Source organism: Megalobrama amblycephala, linkage group LG12 (assembly GCF_018812025.1).
Source record: "Megalobrama amblycephala isolate DHTTF-2021 linkage group LG12, ASM1881202v1, whole genome shotgun sequence".
In the NCBI taxonomy this organism is placed as follows: domain Eukaryota; kingdom Metazoa; phylum Chordata; class Actinopteri; order Cypriniformes; family Xenocyprididae; genus Megalobrama; species Megalobrama amblycephala.
Window position 1 is genome coordinate 34,570,813 of NC_063055.1, and position 25,239 is coordinate 34,596,051.

Below are 25,239 nucleotides of genomic sequence, written 5' to 3' on the forward strand. Positions count from 1 at the left end.
GCGCATGGCGTCCGCCCGCTCTTCCAAACCTTCATCCAAAACTGCCTTCAGAACCTCATCTACATCCTCTTGTAGACATTCCTCAGCAACATCTTCACAACCCCCCACACTGTGCACGCCGCTTCCACGCTCCCCGTGCTCTCCGAGAACCTCCATATCTGACCCCCTGCACACCTCCCTCTCAATCCCACCTCACTGAACAATGACCTTCTCACAGCTTCTGCTCGTTTGAATGATGTCAAACACACTCCCTGGCTCTTCCGGCTGGGTTAATGCTGTAATACATCACGCACACCCATAAGATGGGGTCCTGCTGGCCCCTTTCCTTCACCGGATAGCATGTCGACAGTGCTAACAAAGTCGGGGCATTAGGGGCAGGATCAGCCCAAATGCAGGATGAGCTATTTATACAGCATCAGTCATAGCACAAGGCTTTGCTAATCACAGGGGCTGATTATGGTGAAAAGATCCACTCCGGAGTACAGTACAGCTAGCAGATATCACACTCATCCTGGTCTGAGGTGTCAAGCAGTTGTCCCTGAATAATCTCTTTTTATTATTTTATTAAAGGGTCATGAAACCCTTTATTTAAGCACCAGTTAGTTCTCACCACATTTTTGAAAAATAATACAAAAGTGGCCAAGGTCGTCAAAGCTTCCCATAAATTCACGGTGCAGTTCACCATTACACGCTACAAAACAAATATATATTATACATACTGTACATTTCCTGTGACAGCTATAATGTAATGGACAAATAAATGCACAGCCATTCGCATTTGTACACTGCATCGAAAATATATATGAATGCGCTTTTGAAGCACTTTTATAAGTCGCTTGATAATAGGGCCATAAATACCAGTAACTCACAGGGTTGATGAATCGCGTTTGTGTCAATAACTCAGGATCTATTGAAAAGAACTTATGTGATGCAGAAACATTTACAAAGCAAAAACAAACACTAATTTTTGATCTATAAATGCATCTCTCGCTTACTGTGTGCGATCTCACAGTTTGAAGCACCTGTCAACGACGTGTGTTGTTATGAATAATTATAGGGTTAGTTGACCCAAAAATGAAAATTCTGTCATTAATTACACACCCTCATGTCGTTCTACACCCGAAAGACTTTCGTTCATCTTCAGAACACAAATTGAGATATTTTTTGATGAAATCCGATGGCTCAGTGAGGCCTCTATTGCCAGCAAGATAATTAATACTTTCAAATGCCCAGAAAGTTACTAAAGACGTATTTAAATGTATTTTCATGTGACTACAGTGGTTCAACCTTAATACTATAAAGCGGCAAAAATACTTTTTGTGCATCCAAAAAAAAAAAAAAAAAAAAAAAACGACTTTTCAACAGTATCTAGTGATGGGCGATTTCAAAACACTACTTCATGGAGCTTCGAAGCTTTACGAACCTTTTGTTTTGAATCAGTGGTCTGGATCACATATCAAACTGTGAACTATTGAAATTGCAAAACACTTATGACATAACGAAGCCTCGTTTACTGAAATCACGTGACTTTGGCACTCCGAACCACTGATTCGAAACAAAAGATTTGTAAAGCTTCGAAGCTTCATGAAGTAGTGTTTTGAAATCGCCCATCACTAGATATTGTTAAATAAAGTCATTATTTAGTTTTTTTGGCACACAAAAAGTATTCTCGTCGCTTTATTAAGGTTGAACCACTGTAGTCACATGAACTGTTTTAAATATGTTTTTAGTAGCTTTCTGGGCATCTGAAAGTGTTAATTATCTTGCTGTCAATAGAGGCCTCACTGAGCCATCGGATTTTATCAAAAAATATCTTAATTTGTGTTCTGAAGATGAACGAAGGTCTTACAGGTGTGGAACAACATAAGGGTGAGTAATAAATGACATAATTTTTATTTTTGGGTGAACTAACCGTTTAAGCTAGGCATCTTCTTATATGATAAGGACACGCAGACTCATGAATAATTATAAAGACACTCATGAGTCATCGATATACTATGGTACAAGAAAACGTCACATCCTGTAACGTAGACATGAAGACAAATGAACCCTCTGGTGTTGTTTGGTCATTTGTGACTGAATTTTTTTTTTTTTTTTTTTTTTTTTTTTTTTTTACTTCAACGGAATGGTACAAAACTTGGTAAAGGTTTTGGCACTTGATATGTGAACACACAAAAAAAAAAAAAAAATCATGGACATGATTCAAAAAGGTTATATGGTCCTGAAAAAAATTTCATCTAGTGGAAGCGTTTAGTACTGCACCCAAACAAAATCTTACTGAAAGCTCATTTTTTGAGATATCAACCTCATATTTGGAATGGTCCCAATGTCCATGTCTATAAGTAGACACGCACACGCATTTTTTCCAGCACTTCAAATGTTATTTTTAACGTGATGACCACAAACCTTATTTGTTCATCCTTCTGAGATTGTCCCCATTTGTAAAACCGAATGTTTCAAAATGTAAGAAATTCAACATTTGATAGAAAACACTTATTTAAAAATAAAAAAGACATTAATTACCACTATCACCAGCAGGTGGTGGCGGAGTAGCATTTATTTGCGTATATTAGACATTTCCTGTAATAGTTTTTCACTTAGCTTCACTTTTGAATAAATATCAAACATTATAAAACGACTAGGTTTAAAAATACATTTTGTCAATATGAAGTATGAAGTACTCAAAAAATCTCATGAAAAACAATAACTTTTCTTGAGAATAAATTATACAAAGCGATCACCCCGCTTTGTCAGTCAGTGCAGCGCAAGCTCAATGATTTTGGCACACTTGTGAAAACTCACATTTTATTCAATGAATCTAACTAAAGTGCACAATGAATGTTTAATTTTTTGTGCTTTTTTCACACGAAAGTGTGAAACTGATGGTCGAATTTAGCCGAGGAGGAACAATAAATACGTCTTTATTTATTTTTCTATGTCGTCTTAAGTTTGAATAACTAAATTAATGCTATGCCTGACTATTTAAGTGACTATATTCTGTTTATAAACTAAGTATTACACTATTGATGCTCAACACAGCAGCAAGTGACATTTCACCGAAAGTTTTCCAGCTGGCTTAAATTATTGCGAAAGTTTTAAAGAACGCTCCGTGCATATAGTCAGTTGCAATGGTAGTTACAAATAAATTAAAAGGTATTATAGTTCAAATTTATATTAAATGCAATTAGCTGAACTTCAAAGAGCTTTTTGACCTACTCAAGTAGGACTTAAGTACATCTTTATGTGTAATTTCATAATTTTCTTGACATCTTTGAAATTAGGTTATAGTATACTTTAATTGTATGTCATGTATTTAAATATATTTGTAATTACACATTTATAGTGAAGTTGTAATAAAGTTGCAATTTAGTCATTTAAAATATAAAGTAAAACTTTTAATTTAACATTAAAGTACACTAAAGTGCATTCATGTCATGAAAATGTACTCTCTTTAAGTACATTTAAGTGACCTTTTATTTCAGTAACATTAATATATATATTATCTGTCCACACTTCCTTTTCACAAGGCATGCCAAGTGGCATCGGCTGTCGTATGTCAAGTAAATAAGCAAAAAATAGCTTGCACGTTCATATAAGCTTCTCCTTTTGTGTTTCACAGAAGAAAGAAAATATTAGGAAGTTGTAATGACTAATGAATGAAGGTTAGTAAATGACAAAATGTTCAATTTGGGGTCAAATATTTCTAGCAGAACTGTTGTGGTGCAACAAAAGACAAAAGTGTGTGAGACTCAAAGACCATTTAAATATTTCTAACCCAGAGCAGTTAACACTGTCTAATCTAACAAATCAACTCCTTGCAGCAACCAAGGCATGTCTGGAAAGATTTGAAAGCCTTTGAACGGGATGCAGCTGCAATATCTAATAGACAGTGTAATTTGGAAAGCCACTGTGATAGCTAAGAGGTGAGCCAACAGATGGTCTATTTTAATCAAAAGCTATGTTGTCGTCACTTGCTTGAGTTGTAAATTTCTCCCTTAAAAAGCTAAAAGCTACTTTAGCATTATGCTGACAGATTCATCGAACCAAAGAGAAGCCAGATTTTCAGATATGAGTCACTGTTCTCCAGGGTGGAAAACTGAAACACAGTTTGACTCTAGAACACGATCCCCAATGATTTGGTACTGCACAACAACAACAAAAAAAAAACTGTACTAACAAAATGAAAGGGGTCATATTATGCTATAACTTTCTTTAGTGTGTAATGTTGCTGTTTGAGCATGAAAATCGTCTACAAAGTTGCAAAGCAAACCAAGTTCCTCCATCAGCAGTTCTTCTCTATACAGTGTCACTGTTTCTGAACTCCCTTAAACGTCTCATTTGTAATTTTGAGTTTTCTTCTGGCAACGAACACGTTACTATATTCCTCATTTCAATAATTTCTACCCAATGCTTAAGCAAAATACAGGGGTGGGGCCTGGTTGAATTGTGTTAGAAGTGTGTTGAAACTCACGGTTATGGTCACGTGACATTTCTCAAACACGCTCAAAGCGGTTGACCAATCACAACACAATGGTCGAGCCGACCAATCAAAGCACATTTTGCATTTTTGGAAGGAGATGCTTCACAGAGACTGGATCTAAACAGAGCGTTACTGACAGACTGGGAAGAGAGGAGCTGCAAAAATGTCAAATATATAAGAAATAAGGTATTATTTGAACATTCAAGTATGAAAAAAAGGGCATAATAGCTCCTCTTTAAATAAAAAAAGGGAATCTAAATGATGAGTATGTAAATAGGTTTATAATGCATTTCATTTTAGCAGACTTAGCATGTTAAAGGTTTAGTAAAATAAACTAGTTTGTTCCAAACTCTATATCTCTGTCTTAGCAAGCACATTGTTTTCACACAGGATGTTCAGGGCCAGTGTGACATTCAGTCGTTAAAACCTTGTCCTCTCCTCTGGTAACCCAATCTTTTAGGGGCTTAGTATTGATGAACAAGCTTCAGGACTTCTCACATGGACTCCACAGCTTTATCTCCCCCGACTCACGTGACTAAACTCTTACACGAAACACTCTAATCATGCTGCTCCTTCACTCTGAGTTTAAACAGTTAAGCGATTCAATTTAAGGACTTCATTAAAGCAGCAGCTTCTAACTCCGTAAGCATGTGTACTTGTGTGTCATTGCGTTAATGCACACCTCTAACAGCACAAGCCCGAGCAGGCCTCTTATTAATCACTGCTAACATGCTGTCTGCTGGGATATTCACAAGTTTTTAAAGCTCTGATTGGAGTCTCCCTAGATACCGGCACCTCATCGGCTCACTTTGAACAGATCCCCTGAGAGTGGGAGGCGTTATACCTGGCAACACCGTCTATTTTAAAGGTGCACTAGGTCAGTTTTGCCAGCAAATATCACCCTGTAGCCCAAGACTGGTTGCCCACTGAAGCTAAGCAGGGTTGAGCCTCGTCAGTACCTGGATGGGAGACCTCCTGGGAAAACTAGGTTGCTGCTGAAAGCAGTGTTAGTGAGGCCAGCAGGGGGTGCTCACCCTGTGGTCTGTGTGGGTCCTAATGCCCCAGTATAGTGATGGGGACACTATGCTGTCAAAAGGCACTGTCCTTCAGATGAGACATTAAACCAAGGTCCTGACTCTCTGTGGTCATAAAAAAATCCCTTCGAAAAAGAGTATGGGTGTAACTCTGACATCCTGCCCATTGGCCTCTGTCCATCATCATGGCCTCCTATTATCCCCATATATATATATCAGTGCTTCCCACACATAGACTTTACTTGGGCAGGCCGCCCAGGTATATTAACGGCCGCCCAAGTATATTTGGAGACACATTTATGCTTTTATTATTTTTATTCTCTTATACTTTTGTATCCGCCCAAGATAATGAAACCATCCACAAACGTTTAACTAGTGGAAAATCTCCCCTCACCCTACGTGTTTTGTACCTGCTTGTTATGTGTGCGTCAGAACTGTTTACTCCCGCTGACATTCCCACGTGCGCTGCAGAGATGCGGTGGATATTTTACAAAGAGCGCTGCATGTTGCAAAGTCACAAGGCGGCGCTGTTGCACGTTCTACAAGCTTGCACAACAGCGCTTCAGACTGCTTCAAAGTGATTCTCAATCAATGAAAAGTGCAGATTTATGCCAAGCGATTGCTAATGAACTCAAGTTGATGAATTATTACAATGTCTACTTTATGACCTTTATATAAAATGTTTTAGACGGTTGTAAGAATCTGAAGGATCAGCCAGCAATTGTGTAGACATTTCAAAATAAGAGTCCCGGTGTATTTCAGGCTTGTTTATTATTAAAAGTCACACGCTAATTTTTTTTTTTCTTCTGGGCATAATTGGTATTTTGTTTACACGTTACAAGTGAGGCTCCCGCACTTCCCTCCTTGCACCACCGGAGAGAGCCCTCACCTGAATATTGACTATTACCCATTCGGACTTCATTTCCCAGAGGCCCTCATTCCTGGGACTAATTGCACACACCTGCACCAAATCACACTCACACACTTTATAAGCAGCACACACACACATTGCGAAGTCTTGATTTGCCCCGGTGATCATTTCTGAGAGTTATTGTGGATTGTTATTGTTGTGTACGACTGGACTGTTTCCCGTGTGTGATTCTCTGCTGCCTGCCCCGACCCTTACCTGTTTTTGGATTGTGTACGTTTGCTGCCTGCCCTGACCTCAGCCTGTCCCTGTTTAGGCTTCTACTTTATCCTTGTACTGTTGTGTTTGCTTTTAATAAAAGCTGCAAATGGATCCTCACTCGGTCTACCCATCATTACAACACAATAAATTGTATTTAATTTGATTTCCATTTAATTCATAGTAAATTATTGTAGTCTCCCCCACTGGAAGAATAGACTAAGAACATTAATTGACACGCATATTATTCATTATATAAATTTTACTTGTAAAATCTGTCCCATTCACTGAGAGAGACACTATATGACATAGCAAGGAGAACATAGGAAAAGGAGAACCATTTAAATGCTGTAATTTTGCATAATTTACAATGCATAATAATGCATAATATTAGTATGTAATTAAATGTAATTGTAGGCTATGTAATGAAAATTAATTTCAATAAATAAAAATACTGTTAAAAATCACACATTATTTGTTTGTCCCATGTAGTAGACCATTTTTGTGCCATGGGTAATAGGAGGATTTTTCACCCGGCAGCCACCGCAAGTATAATTCAAACCTGTGGGAAGCACTGTATGTATGTATATATATATATATATATATATATATATATATATATATATATATAATATTATATATACTGATTGGCTTCATCCCTCTATCTCCTCTCCACCAATAAGCTGGTGTGTGGTTGGCATTCTGGTGCAATATGGCTGCCGTCACATCATCCAGATGGATGCTACACGTTGGTGGTGGTTGAGGAGATTCACCCTTCCATATGTAAAGTGCGTTGAGTACAGAGAAAAGCGCTATATAAATGTAACAAATTATTATTAGTTTTTCATGCAAAATATACAATATGTGATAAAAAGTGTTCTTGGACTTTATAATGATACTTATTGGCATAAAAAGAGCATCACGTTAGATTAAATGTATTTATTTATTTTAAAAAAATGTTCTTAAGGCCAGCATATTTTTTCAGTATTTTCAATGGGAGTGCACTGTATTTAAAAAGTATATTTCACGCTTAGTGCTGCATGCTTGGTATTTTTTTCTGGTTGCCGAGAGTTGAAACTTTGGGTAAGATGAAGTGCTCATCACTGTCTCTTTTTACCCAGCCATCCAATCACAGTGGAGGAGGGTCAGGACAAATACCACACTGACCAACCGTCACATACTGCTTGAACAACAACAACCGACGACAACAACAGAACAAAATCCTTTAAAACAGAGGCCAGAGCAAGTACTTTACTTTGTGTCGACATTTTTATATTCAGAAACAAACTATCAAAGAATCAAATACTAGTAACACTTCCACAGATATTCCACATCATAGCAACCAAAGTGTCTCAACTGGATAAAACCGCTGCGCTGCTGAAGAGCTCTCAAGCGCCCACAGCTAGACAGTGCCTGGCGTTTTCAGCTGGAAAAAATGCTTTGGTGGACATACTGCATTACTAAGATAAGACTAAATTAAGTCATTTTTTTCAAAGGTCAGTGAAAAGTGGTGCTTAAACCTTCGGATGTTGTTATCCACACCTGATTTAACTATTTTGTAGCAAAAGTGATGATCTATCCATTCAGTCGTATCCGACTCTCAGCGACCTTATGGACAAGCATTCTCCATGCTGTCCTGTCAAGCAGTGCTTCTTTCAATTGTTTAATGTTCATATTGGTGTCCGATTTGATCTGTGTCGAGCCAGCGTGTTCTTTGCCATCCCTTCTTCTTGTGATTCCACTGACCATTCCCAACATTACTAACTTTTCTAGAGAGTTTGCACTCATAATGTGGCCAAAGTCAGTCAGTTGCAATATAGTGATTTCAGCTTCTAGTGACGTCCCTAGTTTTATTTGATCCAGTACTTATATATCTGTTTCCCTGGCTATCCATGGTATTCATAACAATTTCCACCAGCTACACATTTCGAATGCCTTGATTTTCCTTCTCTTGGCATTTCTTAATTTCCAACTCTCACATACACAAAGACGTTGGTTCTGACTAATCTGCTTTTGGAAGTTAAAGTGATATCTTTGCTCTTCCAGATGTTCCAGATCAATCAATCATTCTCTTGTTGAATAAAAAGAGCTTTTCTAGTATATTAATATGACCAGAGTCTCATGTTTAATCATATTTGTTAGTTTTTTGTTGTTGTTGTTGTTGTCTTTTTCCATTTCTTTAAGGGTTAAACATTTGTACAGTTGGAAAAGGTTCATCTTTAAGGTGTGTATGCATGCAGGTGTGTTTGTGTGTGTTACCATTGTCTGCTGAGGAGTCTCTGTGTTCCCTGCTGGAGCTCAGTGCTGGTAGGAGGGGCTCCATGTTCATTATGAGCTGTTTATGACTGAGTGAAGTAAAGCTTCTGCTTTGGCCAAACTGAGACCTGAAACACCCACAGAAGCAGACACAAAAAGACAAAAAAATTTAAGACATGAACTTCTAAAGTAATTTAATAAAACAAATATTATAGTTTGATACTATAAGTCATGTTCACAAATTAAAATACAACTTTTTTTTATTGTTTTATTGCCGTCACTTATTTCAAATCCCAGTTTTGCCAATCATAACATTTTTGTGAGATGTTTTCTTAACTATATTGAATTTAAACTGGTTTAAAAAGCATATTTTTAAAATTGTACTTGTAGATATAATATTACTAAAATAAAAGACTACTTAAGTGTACTTAAAGAGAGAGTACACTTTCATGGCTGTTTCTTAACACACTTAAGTAGACCTTTAAAAGGTGCACTTTGTAATAATGCCAAATTAAATGTTTTAAATTAAAGTACATTTTAAATCATTAAAATAATCATTAAAGGCGCTCTAAGCGATGTCACGCGTTTTAAGGCCAAAACATTTTTTGTCACATACAGCAAACATCTCCTCACTACCGCTAGCTGCCTGTCCCCTGAACACACTGTAAAAAAATGCGGTCTCTGTAGTCGCCACAAGCTCCAAAAATGGCAACAAAAACAAATTGGTGCAGCCTGGACCACGAAACATAATAAACAGTGCTTCAGCCAATACGCAAACTACTTCCATTTTAAATGCACGTTCATGACTGTTTCAGGAAGCATGGATGGGAGGGGGAGGAGGAGGAGGGAGGGTCTAGCTAGCCTCTGTTTTGTTTGACAACACTTCGAACGTCAACAGGAAGTTACTCCGCCCAGGATCGCTTAGAGCACCTTTAAAATTAAATTTTAACCTTTTAATTTACTATTATTTTAAATGTACTAAATTGCAAGTTCATCATTACAAATGTATAATTACAAATTTATTTAAATATGTTAATACATTTTCATGTATATGCAAATAACATGCAATTAAGCGTCTAAAAACATTACATTTAGTTTGCACTTAAGTATATATAGATTATTTCCATATTAAGTATGCTAAAGTATATTTTAAAATGTTAATTTTTTTTTTTTTTTTGAGTTTTTTTTTTTTTTTACAAGGGAAATGTCAAAAATATAATTTGTTTAATTGTGAGGGTCAGTGTGAGGATGGGAAATGGTCACAAAAACTAAATTATAACTTTTTGGTCAAGGAAAGCTTAACTAGATTATACAGTAAGATTTATAAAACATAAATAAATGCTAAGAGTATGTTATAGCTTATTTAAACCACATGAACAGCTCAATCCCCACAACATTCTAACTCACAAACAGTCTGGCTGAGTGAAGTGTCATCTAGATACAGGAAGAAAAGATGTGGTAAGATATATTTCAAATGGATGCTGACCTGTGTACAACAGGAGGTTCTCTCTGAATCTTTGAACTGGCTTCAATCACTTCTTTAGCCACCCGGCCACTGGAATCAAACCAGAAACAATCATTTGATCCATAATGTGAAATACAATGAAACATAAATAATACAAAAAAAGTCTGACATATGATTTACTCCCATCAGATAAGATGCAGCCAAATCATCTCACCTGTAGCGAAATCGGCTTCCCTTGAAAAATATACTGCTGCTGGACACAGTCTTTATCTGACTTGACTTTGCACATCTAAATCACATAAATCAGAGAAATGCAATAACATTTAGATATGACTGAAATTGCGTTGCTTATATAAACTCGGAACTGTGAGAAATAAAGTCAGAATTGTGAGATAAAGTCGCCTTTTTTGTTTATCATTCTGTGACTATGAACCCTAACTTCTAACCCTAACTTAACAGTCTACTAATACTCTAATGAGAGTTAGTTGACATGTAGTTGCAAAGTTACTTACAGTTAGCAGAATATCTAAAGTGGACCATTGAAATAAAGTGTAATCTTCTATTTTAATTGTAAAGCACTTTGGACTTTCTGCTTTTAAATGTGCTTTAGAAATAAATGTGTATTGCATTTTATTGTACTGTGTGTATCTTTGTACAATACAAAAGTAGGACCATATGGAGTCTGTTCCTGCTGATTTTTTCCCAGCAAACAGACTGCAGGATTCTCATTTCCATTTAGCACTTTTTCCTATAAATCCATTCATCATAATTTCAACAGATTTCCCCCGTAATCAGTGTAGAAAAGCGTACAGATACTGTGGTCTGCTCATGAGAGCAGTTTGTCATTGATTGACTGATGTGTGTGTTGTTAATATGAAGACAGGGATAACTGCCAGTGTCCTTGTTTGATATGTGCAGGCCTGCTGCCATTAAAGCTCTTAATTAAAGGGCTTTCAACAGTAATGTGACACCACTCACACACAGTATCTAGAGAGAGAGAGAAAAAGACATAGAGGCACTTATATCAGGGTCGTTCTCAGGAAGCGTTGCCATTTGTGTGCCGTGTCCGTCCCCATGACCTCATACTGATATAATTACCAGGATCCAGAACTTAGTCACATTATTATATAGGTGTAACCTTGTTTAGTGTGGAATGCAAAATCTATTTTTAAAAATGTACAGTATATTTAAAGCTTTCATTGAATTTTAATTCATGCTTTCATGATATTTTTTTATTTTGTTTTGCTTTAAAATGCTGTATGCACTTTCTGTTCAACTCTATGTTAAAAATAATGATTTGAGGAACAAAATCATAAAAAAACAAAAAAAAATGTAGGTTTGAATTACATTCCGTATTTAATTGAGTACTTACATTGTGGAAAAATATGACTGTAAAATAACTGTAAATTATTTGTATATTGTAATTGATCTTCAACCCCAAAAGGTTTTGTATTTAAAAGGATTGGCACAAAAAGAAAAGAACAGAAAGGTCATGGATTATAAGTAACTAAATACATACATTTACACATACATTTAATTATTTTAGCATAGATTTAGTAATATTTTCAGAGAATGACCCATATACACCACTGTTTCAAAGTTTATGGTTGGTAAGATTTTTAAATGTTTTTGAGAGTCTCTTATGCTATAGTAAAACCAGTAATATTGTAAAAAAAAAAAAAAAAAAAAAAAATGCTATTTAAAATAATTGTTTTAAATTTTAATATATTTTAAATCGATTGAAAGTTGAATTTTCAGCATCATTACTCCAGTCTTTAGTGTTACATGATCCTTCAGAAATCACTGTGTCCTAACCAGACGCAATATGGCCAGAACACACCAAGCCGACGCAGACGAACTAGTGGCGACGAAAGCAGACTGCTCACGTCGGCAGCGTCTGGGCCCAAAGTTGCCCAGACACACCAAACCGACGCTAAACAGCCGACGGCCAAGTAGCACGTCAGTTCTGCGCCTGCGTGAGATGAAATGCCTTTCCGAAACAGCAGGCGGCAGTAGCTGAACAACCAATCAGAATGATCAGATGGCCCGACGGACCAACGAGCTTCAACATGTCGAATCGGCCGATAAAAAGCCAACGAGGACCAACTTCAGCCGACGGTGTGGAACACACTGAGAAAACTTAGTCGGCCGACGAAGAAAAACTGCCCGACGGCCGATCGTCGGCTTGGTGTGTTCCTGCCTATAGAGTACCTCAGGGATGACGTGTTTTTTGTAAGCAAAACCCGGAAGCGAGTTAGCATTTTAGGACTTCCGGTTCCAACGCCGTAAAGTCAATGGGTTTTTTGAATGGGTTTTTACCAAATCGCCTGAAATAAGGTCTGTGGATAACAAAGCCTCTAAATATTTTCACGTTTTGATCTATGACTTAAAACACACCAGTTATAACCCACTTGTGATTTTTTAAACCTTTATCGTGTCTTAAAAACGGCAGTTGCTAACAAATTGCTTAAAGGGACTACTTCCTTTGGCGGGGACTTTATATACGTCATCATGACAAACAGGACATTTGGACAGCATTTCTCATGAAAAAGTGGATAAGTATTCATACACAGCGCAGATCATAATCAGCGAGCATGTTTTTAAATAAAGTTGTTTTTTTAAATAAAGTTTGAGGAAGCTTGGTGACGTTGATCCACGACCATGGTGTGCTGTAGTCTGTTTATAGGAAAAATGCATAGGCTTTCTATCGAGGGAACCCGTGCACCGCTAACTTCCGGGTTGGCCTACAAAAACACGTCATCCCTGAGGTACTCGATAAAGATATGCGGTATGCGATAAGATTCCAGCGAAAAACTATCGCTGTGTCCAAAATCGAATACTTCTCTACTATATAGTACGTGAAAAACAATATGTGCACAGAGTAGTATGTCCGAATTCACAGTATTCGAAAAACAGTAGGCGAAAAGTACCCTGATGGCTAACTACGTCCAGTGAGATTCTGAAGTGCGCATACGATAAACACTTTACGATCCCATGAGGCCATGGGAGAAGATTTGTGAAAGGAGTTGAAGGGACGTAACCGGACGTAACTGACGCTGACGCTAAGACGCGATAAAGTCGATCAAAAATCACAGCCAATCAGAAAAGCGTTTGGGCGGGCTCTCTCAGCAAGCTCCAATGGCACTCGCAACGAAATGGATAAGTACATAATCAAATTCATGAATATTACACTATTTTGACATTATTAAAAATACATACCGAGTTACTGAAACAATCTTTGTCATAGAATACACTTGTCTGTTCACAATGAGTTTACAGTTTGAATGTTCTTGTTTCCTTTTATTTATTTTGAAGATCTGAGGTGAATTGTCTGTTGGGGATTTCAGTACAGCTATAAAAGACACACAGAATGATATTCAAACTCAGATTAGATGCTTTTAACATCAAATAAAGCACATAAACATTACCTGGGATTATCATTATCATACTTTGTGTTGTTACTCCAGCCGTGACGTCGCAGAAAAATAGAAACCGTTTCTAAAATAGAAATCGTCAGGTGTCGCCGTCGCAGCTGGTTAGGACAAAAACTCTAATTAACATGGAAAAGATACCTTTTATCGCATGTCGCGCCGTCGCGTGTAGTTAGGGCACAGTGATTTGCTGCTCAAGAAACATATCTTAATATTATCATGTTGAAAGTTGAAGTTATGCTGCTTGATATTTTTTGTGGAAACCATTATATCTTTGATGAATAGAGTAAAAAAAAAACATTTATTTGAAATAGAAATACTTTGTAATATCATGCTGACCACAAACTTTGAATGGTACTGTATAAAAACACCAAACCACGAGCAAATGCTACTTAGAAGACACATACAGAGTGTGAGGAAAAGAGAGACTGAGAGAGAGAGATAAAAGGACGGCTCACTTGTAAAATGCCTGATTTTCCACAGCACATTTCCAAAGGTGTTTACAGGCTGCTGGTGTGGAGGTGTGGAATGTCAGAACCAGTTTCTTCTGCAGAGAGATGAAAAGATAGAATGAATAACTGAAGTGTGGAATCTTAGCAAAGGTAACAACAATCAACTTAAGTGAACGGGGAGGTAAAGGGACATAAAAAGGATCTATAAATTACACAGAGATGGAATCTGAGCACAATGTCATAAATAATGAGATCTGAACAAAATGCTGACCCAAATCTGTGTGCATGTTAGTGAGAGTGATGGCCGCTGAGTGTATTTGTGGGCAGCAGGACGGCTTTACCGGGAAGAGTGCAGGGAACATGAGAGTGCGGATCAATATAACACGTCATAACGGCACAGCCGGTCAGCCAGTTAGCAACAATTTGACTGGAACGAATGCAATGTACACTACACTTATTAACCTTCATTTACACTACAGATACTGCAGTATGTTTTACAAGGACACATATTAGTGTAATAAAGGAGTAAATCACAAGGAGCTGTGCATCATCATGATTACACAAGATTGTGGAGTGTTGTTAGTCACAACGAATAATGAGTCTCAAATGACCAATAAATACTTAAATTTATGATTATGATTAATAATCACAATAGACAATTCTCATAAGTAATATAAAGTAGTTAATTTGCCTGTTAATTGTATGTTTCCATCAGTTTAATGGTTTGTAATAACTCAAATCTGTGTGACTATATATGTAAAGAATTTCAAAAAGGTGGTTCATTCAAATCATTCATGTTTATAATTCAGTACTAAGGTATGAGATATGATGCTATATTGTGAATATGTCGTTATGACCTTCAGCTGTAACTATTTTCACAAGATAGCACAGCAGCCTCAAGTGCCTTTTTGCTTTTGTAATACAGTTACTTCATAATAAATGATCAAGCATACAAATTTTCATCAAAGGGTTTATTCAGATTTTAGGCAATTGAATGTTCTAATCAAGGTGATTTTTATTAAAACAAACAGATTTCACCTTTTTTGTTATTTAAGGATCACATTAAAACTGTCTTGGATTGTCTTAATCTTAAAATCATCATAAGTGAATTATTACTGTGACTTTTGATCAATTTAATGCACCCTTGTGGAATAAAAGTACTATTTTCTTTAAGAAAAAAAAAAAAAAAAAAAACTTACTGACCTCAAACATTTAAATGGTAGTTTACCCAATAGCTAATGAAATCGCATTATAAATGTTTCTATATTGTGTTTTATCACCACTATAATGCTGTATTAACCACTCAGGAGGACATGAACTGGTTTGTAATAACCATAATATGTTAGATTAATCATCATGCATGAGAGGACAAAAGCTACATCAGCGCTGTAATGAAAATGTATAGCAGTATTGGTTTTCTACTGGATCAATATGCATCAGATTCCCGGTTCTCTCGTTAACACGGTTGAGATTACAGTGGAATGAATGTGCTAATCTGGCATCTGAACTATGTGACAACCTGAGCCCATCAAATATATGTGCTGGATTATACGTCCAGGACTGAAGCGGAGGTGAATAAGTATGTGTTAGGCCAGTGTGACAGAGATATATATGAGGTCTGATAAAGTGCTGTGAAAAACAGAACTGTCAGGAGAATAAGTACCATTAACCCTATGCGTGTGTAATCTGAGCCTGGGATCAATAGATGGAGTACTAAGCAGAACAGTGAATCCAGGAAGAAATCAATACAAACCACTTCCAGGCCGTTTAGCATCAAACTGCCACCCCCTGCAATATACTGCTGTACGATCAAACTGAGCTTAGAGTCACATCATTAAAACAAAGCAAAATGTCAGAGCGCTCCCTCGTTCTATGCTCAGAGAGATCTGAATTTGACAGTCAACTACTCATTCGGGCTTACAGTGGGCATCCTGCAGTAAACTAACTGTGATTACAAACGGTGTCCTCAAACTGTTGTTACCTCAGGTAAAATTATAAAAATACAAAATACAATTGATTGAAATTGTTATCCTTCCATGGTTTATTTGTAATGTCTGATTAATTTTAATAAGTCTTTATACATATAAGTGTTAGGGTTATGTTGGTTTGTCATGGACTCTTGGTTTGCTTTTCCTTGTTTCCTGTGTTTTTGTTCCCGTTTCTGTCAGGGTTCTGTCACTTCGGTCTAGTTTATTTCTTGGTTTTGTGACAGAGCTCTGACACTCCCGTTCTTGTCGTGTTTTTGTGTGAGCGTACGGTCTCGAGTGTTCTCGGGGCCGTGCGCTCTCTTGTCTGCGTGCCTTGTTTCATGTTGGGAGCGTGGCGTTCGGATCCCGGCACTCGTGTCTAGTTTGGTTTCGGTTTTGTGTCGGGATTAGGACACTCGCGCTCCCAGTCCTGTCTTTATTGTGAGCGCACGGTCAAGTGTTCCTTCACTTGCCGTGCGTTCTTGTCTCATGTTTTGTCTCTTGTATTGTCATGTTTTGTGTAGCACGCGGTTATTTCCACCTGCCGCGTGCTTTCATGTTTTGTCTTTTGTTTAGCACGCAGTCTGTGTTTCACGGGCTGCGTGCTCTCATGTTGTCTTGTTTTGTGTGAACACGTGGCTTATGAGTTTTCATAGTCACGTGTTCGTGTCTCGTCTTGTGTAAGCACATGGCTTGTGATTTGTCTTCATTGGCCATGTGCTTATGTCTTTGTTTTGTTTGGTGTGAGCACATGGCTTGTCGTGTTTCTTTGTGCCATGTGCTCTCATGTCTACTGTCTTGACCCCGCCCATCTTGTTACCTGATTATTGGTTGATTTGCCCCACCTGTCCTCCCTCATTACCTGCCTTGTTTGCTCTCCTATTTATTCTCCTTGTGTTTGCAGTCCTGTGCTGGTTCGTTGTCGTATTTCTTATTGTGTGTCGTCTAGTCTAGTCTAGTCTAGTCTAGTCTAGTCTAGTCTAGTCTAGTCTAGTCTAGTCTAGTCCCGGTCAAAGTCAGTTGAGTCAAGTTTTATTTTTGTCTGTTTTCCCCCACAGGGTAGTTTTTGTTGTGTTTTGTTTTTTATTATTAATAAAAGCCCTCTTCTATCCTGCATTTGAGTCCTCGCTCCTTCAAAACCTGACAGAATGAACCAGCCACAATGAGGACTTTCAGCAGAGAAAGGGCTTACATCATCCACCAGCCGCCACCGTCTCCAGCCCTCTTTACCAGCGCATGCTCCAATTTAAGATCCTGAGCTGCCTCCGTCAGGAGGGGACTGACCTGAGGGAGTTTGCTGTGGAGTTCTGTGGAGCTGCAGAGGGCCTGGAGCTCAACAACACAGCACTCAAGGACCTCTTCAATTATGCCCTTGATGTACCCCAGAGCTGGTGGGCGATGAGGGGCCTGGATCATCTGACTTTTGGGGAATTCGTGGATTTCCTTGATTGGAATGGGAATCCTCCTGTTACAGTTTCCCCAAAGGGGTTCATAGAAGCTGCAGCACTCCCGTTGGCGGTGGAAGAAGCTGCAGCTCCCGCTGAGGTGGTTGAGGATGCTGCAGTGTCCTCGGAGGAAGCCTTCATCCAACCCTCAAGGCCCGGAGGCCTTCCCAGAGCCCGCTGCAGGCCCGGAGGCCTTCCCAGAGCCCGCTTCAGGCCCGGAGGCCTTCCCAGAACCCGCTTCAGGCCCGGAGGCCTTCCCCGAGCCCGCTCCAGCCCGTGAGCCCGCTCCAACCCCAGAGGCCATTCTTGTGCCGCCCAAGCGCCTTGCCCTGCCGGCGCCTGCCAAGCTGTCTGCCCTGCCGGCGCCACCCCAGCGGTCTGCCCTGCCGGCGCCACCCAAGCACCTTGCCCTGCCGGCGGCGCCCGAGCGCCTTGCCCTGCCGGCGCCTGCCAAGCCGTCTGCCCTGCCGGAGCCTGCCTGGATGGTCCCTCCAGTACCACCCTGGCCCTCAGCCAGGACCCCAGACCAGCTGAAGCCCCCTTGGCCGGTCCCGCCCTGGTCTGTCCCTCCAGCTCCTCCCTGGCCCTCAGCCGGGACCCTAGACCTGCCTGAGCCTCCCTGGCTCAACCCTCCCGTCCCTCCCTGGTTTCTTTAAAGACTTTTCATTCTGTTTTGTTGTTTTCGCTGACTGACTTGGCTCCCCTCCCTCCCTCTCTCCCTCCCTCCCTCTTTGTCTTTGTGTTTTGATGTTCTGTCATGTTGTCTTGTTGGTGTGTTTTGTCTTGTGTCGTGTATGTTGTCATGTTTGTCTTGTGTCCCTCGTAAGGCCCAGGTGGCGTCCCTTTAGAGGGGGGGTAGTGTCAGGGTTCTGTCACTTCGGTCTAGTTTATTTCTTGGTTTTGTGACAGAGCTCTGACACTCCCGTTCTTGTCGTGTTTTTGTGTGAGCGTACGGTCTCGAGTGTTCTCGGGGCCGTGCGCTCTCTTGTCTGCGTGCCTTGTTTCATGTTGGGAGCGTGGCGTTCGGATCCCGGCACTCGTGTCTAGTTTGGTTTCAGTTTCGTGTCGGGATTCGGACACTCGCGCTCCCAGTCCTGTCTTTATTGTGAGCGCACGGTCAAGTGTTCCTTCACTTGCCGTGCGTTCTTGTCTCATGTTTTGTCTCTTGTATTGTCATGTTTTGTGTAGCACGCGGTTATTTCCACCTGCCGCGTGCTTTCATGTTTTGTCTTTTGTTTAGCACGCAGTCTGTGTTTCACGGGCTGCGTGCTCTTATGTTGTCTTGTTTTGTGTGAACACGTGGCTTATGAGTTTTCATAGTCACGTGTTCGTGTCTCGTCTTGTGTAAGCACATGGCTTGTGATTTGTCTTCATTGGCCATGTGCTTGTGTCTTTGTTTTGTTTGGTGTGAGCACATGGCTTGTCGTGTTTCTTTGTGCCATGTGCTCTCATGTCTACTGTCTTGACCCCGCCCATCTTGTTACCTGATTATTGGTTGATTTGCCCCACCTGTCCTCCCTCATTACCTGCCTTGTTTGCTCTCCTATTTATTCTCCTTGTGTTTGCAGTCCTGTGCTGGTTCGTTGACGACACACAATGGGAAATACGACAAGTCTAGTCTAGTCAAGTCCCGGTCAAAGTCAGTTGAGTCAAGTTTTATTTTTGTCTGTTTTCCCCCACGGGGTAGTTTTTGTTGTGTTTTGTTTTTTATTATTAATAAAAGCCCTCTTCTATCCTGCATTTGAGTCCTCGCTCCTTCAAAACCTGACAGTTTCAGTAGTTCCATATGTTTCCCGCCACTCATTTGTTACCAGATTATGTTCACCTGCCCCTCCTCGTTATCATCTTTGTATTTAAGACATCAGTTTGATTCTATTTTTGGTAACACTTTATTTCAATAGTCTACTTGATATTTTACTAATGTCTCAGTTACTGGTGTAACCTCCATTCCCTGATGGAGGGAATGAGACATGTTGAACCAGAGACACTAGGGGTCGCACTTGGGAGCCCCAAACACCTGACGTTTTCAGAAAAGGTCAATGGAATTGGCGTGTGGAATTTGCATGCCTGGCCACACCCCCGGACATGTGGGTATATAACGCTGCATTCACACGGGGCATCGGCGTTAACGCTTCTCATTTACTTTGAATGGGTGACGTCATGCGTTGTCGAACTGAATTGTGGGTTCCGTCGCATCACTTCAGTCGCGTTGCAAGCAGCAGAAGTTGAAGATTTCTCAACTTTTCAAGTGCCAACGCAGGCGTCAGCCAATCAGATCGCTTTATGCAAACACCCTAGAGCAGTCGCTAGCCAATTGCGTTCGTGCAACACCGGAAAGTAATGTGATTGGCTGTTATCACTATAACAGTCGCACACACTTCAGGTTTGTTCTGAGGAGCCAAGATGGCATCTAAACCCCTCAGCAACAATTCAAGTTGTGGCAGGAGGAAAAAAACTCTCGTTCTCTCCATCAGGGAATAGAGGTTACACCAGTAACATTCTCCTTCTGTTTCTCACTTCAATGTTGTGTCGAAAGAGAGACACTATTGGTCCCTATACTAAACGCCACAACTGAACTGTGTCACGAGACATTGTAGTACAGATGTGGGTAAGGCCCAGGGTAAATGACATCAGATCTCCCTAAAAAGGGGACCACTTCATCTCTAGGAAGAGGTCACTCCAGCCACTCAGGGTTTTACTGGTTGTTAACGTTGGGACGTGCTCTCCTTCTCTTTGAGAAAGGAAAACTAAAGAGACCAGAACCTACCCAAATGAGGAGGTTAGTATGTGGAAAACACATCCTATGGACTCACCAAAAGTGAGTACTAGTGGGTCTCTGGGGAGAGCTCCACCTGACAAGGGGGAGACTACCAGCCACAGCAACTAGTGACAGAGGTCCTTCCAGGCGAAGACACTGGGTTCATCCACTGGGAAACTGAACAGTGGAAGAATACATCATATGGGGTCACCATTTGGGAATCACTACATACAGAGCACTAGCACTTACAAGGGCTCACCTGAAAAGGGACATACCATGAGTAATGGTAGTGAGTTCCTCCGCCAAACTCACCTACCGTAAGAGAGAGCTTAATGATGAAGGGTGGCCCAAGATTCACCATTCAAGGGAAACTCTAACTGGACCTAAAAAGCGCACCTCATAGAAAGGGAGGGCGCTTCTGCAAGCACTACACCCAACCAGTTGCCCGAGTTTTACCTGTTGTTACCTAAGACTTGAGACAAAACTGGTTCCATATGGAGATGACAGAAATTTGCACCGTTTGGCAGAGCCGATGTGGCTGCGATACTCCTAGTGGAGTGAGCTCTCACTCCCAACGAGCACAGTACACCTTGGGTCTGATAAGCCTGGAGAATGGCATCCACGATAAAGTGGGCCAGTGTTTGGAGACAGCCTTCCCCTTTTGCTGTCCTCCAAAGCAGACAAAGAGCTGCTCAGATTTCCTGAAGCTCTGTGTGTGGTCAAGGTATATGCGCAAAGTGCACACTGGATGCAGCAAAGACAGGGCTGGGTCTCCTTCATCAGGAGGAATAGCTTGCAAGTTCACCACTTGGTCCCTGAAGGGAGTAGTGGGAACTTTGGGCACGTATGCAGGCCAGGGTCTCAGGACAACGTGAGAGTATGCCAGCCCGAATTCCAGGTACGATTCAGTAACGGAGAAGGTTTGTAGGTCCCACACCCTCTTGATAGAGGTGAGTGCAATCAGGAGAGCCATTTTCAAAGAGAGGGCACTAAGCTCTGATTGTAAGGTCTCAAACGGATCCTTCTGTAAGGCCTGTAGGACCAGAGAAAGATCCCAAGAGGGGATGAGGCAAGGTCTTGGAGGATTCAACCTCCGTGCACCTCTCAGGAACCTAAAATTCAGGTCGTGCTTTCCCAAGGACCTGCCTTCTTCCTCCCCGTCTTTGCACAGTGTCTGTGCAATGAGGCTCACTGGGGGAAACGCATACTTGTGCAGGCCCTGGGCCCACTGTGAGCCAGTGCGTCCGTGCCAAGGGGGACTCGGTCAGGGAATGCCACATTGGACAGTGGGAGGATTACTGGGAGGCAAACAGGTCTACCTGAGCTATTAAAGTAAACACATTTTATTGAAATTTTTAATGCATTACATTTTAACTAAATCAATTAGATTTTAGTCGACTAAATCTACTGTAGATTTAGTCGACTAAAATCTTATGATATTTAGTCAACTAAAATGAGACTAAAACTAAAACAATTCAGATGACTAAATCTAAATGGCGTTTTAGTCAAAAGACTATGACTAAAACTAAATCAAAATTTGCTGTCAAAATTAACACTGTGTTCAAAAGTAGCATGAATATTAAGCCCAAAATATACTTTGATTTTTTCTTTTTTTTTTCTTTTTGCATTAAGAATACAGCAAGACAAACTGTTAACCTATTCTTTTTTTTAAATGTTGATTTTTTTTTTTTTTTTTTTTTTTCATGTTCAGTGACACTTTAAATAGGACAACCATTAAAGGACTAGGAAGACTTAGCTAGGTAATAAACTACATTTGTAAATACTCAGTAAAAACTACAAATATTAAATAAGTCTTATGATGCAAGTTGTAATTTGTGGCCCTTTGCATTTTTTGTGGTTTAAATGTGGCCCTTTTGGCCTCAGAAATTGAGTCCGAACTCTGAACCTTTACACGACAACGATGCTAAAAATGGAAACGTTTTTCCTTTGCGTTTTTCGCATACAGTTCCTGTTCACATGAATCCGCAAAAACAACTAAAACACTGTATTTGGTGATGAAGGCCAGTAGTTGCCGATGCCATTTTGTACAGAAACACTACGAGCCTATAGACTCAAAGCGTAATATGCATGTGCATGACAACAACATTTTCACAAATTATACGATATTGACGATAATGGTATCGTTTTCAAAAACTTGCACTTTGAAACCACTTTGAAACCTTTCCACTCAACGTAAAATAGTGCAAAATGAACAAATTTACAAAATGAACAATAGTAACTTAACCACAAAAATATTTTGTAATTATAAAAAATAAAAGCTATGCTTTATCACTACTGACACGCTAACTTTTTTCATATTTTACATTACATCATTAAAAATGTTTATAATATAATTTATTGTCATATGAAATAAGAGAAAGATATACAAGAAATGGAGAGAAGAAAAAATTAAATTATGTAATTATAATTTTGTAAATATAAATATTAAACACATTGCAAGGGTGCTCTGTGGTTGCTTAATGAGTTCACCCCTAGTCTTTATAATATTCTTGTTTTCAAGTCTACTGTATGTGATTTTTTGCTAATTTTATTGTCCACATGCAAAAAATAAATAAATAAATAAAATGAATAGCACAAATTTCCTCAATAAGCCACACATTTTGAGGTATTATTCATGTCAGTGCTGGATGAGTTAACTACAAGACTTTAAGGTTTGTTTAAATGCCTGACTCTTAAGTATGAGCAATAATACAGAAATGATTCTGTGAGATTTGAGTAGCAGAACAGGTCAGCCATTGCTCAACCTCTTAGGATAGTGAACAGTCTGCACTTGTGGAATAGTGCGTATCACAGACAGACGTGTGCTTGTGTGAAACACAATCACATGTCCAGTATAAGTAAACAGACACACATCTGTTCAAGTGTGTGTGTGAACATGCAGATAGGGACAGACTTCAGTGAGAACAGCATACAATGGTTCTTACTGTTCACAATATCAACCCGGAAACTTTCAGACATGGGTGGTGAACCAGACAGACGATGACATGGTGTACAGAATTAAACAATCACACACAGATTTACACATCGAACAACACTTTAGTTTTATACCCATCATAATATGCATAATTTCAGAAGCAACTTCACAAATATGTAATACTTTTAAACAAATGGTTTTCAACATTTTTGACTCCAGGGCCTAATAACTTTTCCAGTTTGTGATTTACTAGATAAGGATTAAGCTTAAATATTTAAAAAATATATTTTTACTCACAATTTATATTTGATAAAATATTTTAGTGCTTGGCATAATTACAAAAATGTATATTCATTAGAAAAATGCATAATGTTTTAAGATTTTATTCATTAACATGACTTTTCCAGGTCTAGAAATCACACTTTTAAACTTTGGCTTCCTCATATATTCAAGTTTTCCAAAACAGTGGGAACCCTAACAAAACAACAATTAAAATATGATTTTTTTTTATTTTATTTCATTATTTTTATTTATTTTTATCTTATTTCATTGCTTGTTTTGTCTTATTTTAAATCATTTTATCAAGTCATTGTGAGCCCTCCTGGTTGAGAACCACTGTAAAAAAAAAAATTATAGTTTTAATATCTATAGACAGTATGGCTGCACAATGGTATATAATTCAAGGTTACGATTATAATCCTGTCAGTACAGCAATGTATTTGGATTAATTCCCAAAAATATTCTTTTACAAATTATTTTTGATTTTTGCTAGCATTGACATAACTAAGAGGTTTATTCTGAATTGTGGTCAGTGTCATTGCTTAAACTGTTGCATTTTAGTTTAGTATCATGTATTTATTTATCAATTTCTTTCAATGCTCTTTCAAAATATGTATTAAAAATATTTATATAATATCTACTAAAAATATTTGAGAATATAGTAATAATAGTAAGAGTACTAAATACATTTAGGGAAAACACCTTGTGCTTTTTACAGCAAATTAATATGATGTGGCTGCCTCACACAAAATGATTTCAATGTAAATTCAAAATCAAAATGAATTATTTCATCAGTGAAATACTTGATAATTAAGTTTTTCATAATTGTGCAGTCATGATTAGACAGTGTTGCTCATGAAATTCCTATGAATACTCTATGTTGGGCACTACAACTAAAGTCTGATTAAAATCAGGACAGATATGTAGGTGAGGAACTGTAAGGCTGTATAATAATAATTCATAAGTTAATCAATGGTCATGATGTATATGTTTACTCACCAGCAATGGAAAAGTGTACACAGAGAAAAGAAGACAGAAGCACATGTAAAACTAGATTTAAAGCGTGACACACAAACAGAATGACAGGCACAGGAAGCTGAATAAAGGCCAGTTCACACCAAAAATGATTATAATAACTATATCATCTGCTGATATTCTGTGTATTATCAGTTCGCGCTTCAGTTACGTCGTCTGCCGCTTTAAATGCTCGAGCTTTTTAAAGTCTGGTGAATTCTGATTGGCTTTTTATAATTCATCATTTGAAAAAAAAATGTTCTGAAAGTGTTTCCAACTATATTGTTCCTCCATGTTGTTATCATTATAGATGTGTTGTGGACTCTATTATCAAATAATTAGAATGATTTTTCTAATTTTATACTTATAGTTATCATTATAATTATTGTCCTTGGTGTGAATAGGCCTTAAATCTGTACTAATCGGATATCTTCGTGAAAATGTGAAACAGGTGAAAAGAGACGTTTAATAGGTTTTATTCTGTATAAATCATTAAAAAATATTTTCAGCTATTTATTATATATAATGAAGAATAGGGACATGGGAATGTTAATAAATACATAAAAAACAATGCGAGTGAGTTTAGCAAAGGTCATA

The 25,239-nt window shown here is 38.8% G+C and overlaps 1 protein-coding gene across 2 annotated transcripts in view; it reads right to left on the reverse strand.

The window, feature by feature from the left end:
- Positions 1-25,239, reverse strand: part of frmd3 (FERM domain containing 3) — a 71,583-nt gene that overhangs the window by 12,600 nt on the left and 33,744 nt on the right. For both annotated transcript variants that reach the window (XR_007187582.1, XM_048210826.1), the window contains exons 10-13: positions 14,251-14,339; positions 10,576-10,650; positions 10,383-10,451; positions 8,900-9,024 (exon numbers count right to left, since the gene is read on the reverse strand). Coding sequence is in view for 1 of the 2 variants with exons in the window: in XM_048210826.1 (XP_048066783.1) it covers positions 8,900-9,024; positions 10,383-10,451; positions 10,576-10,650; positions 14,251-14,339 (358 nt within the window). In the remaining variant the exon portion in view is untranslated. The remainder of the gene's footprint in view (positions 1-8,899; positions 9,025-10,382; positions 10,452-10,575; positions 10,651-14,250; positions 14,340-25,239) is intronic.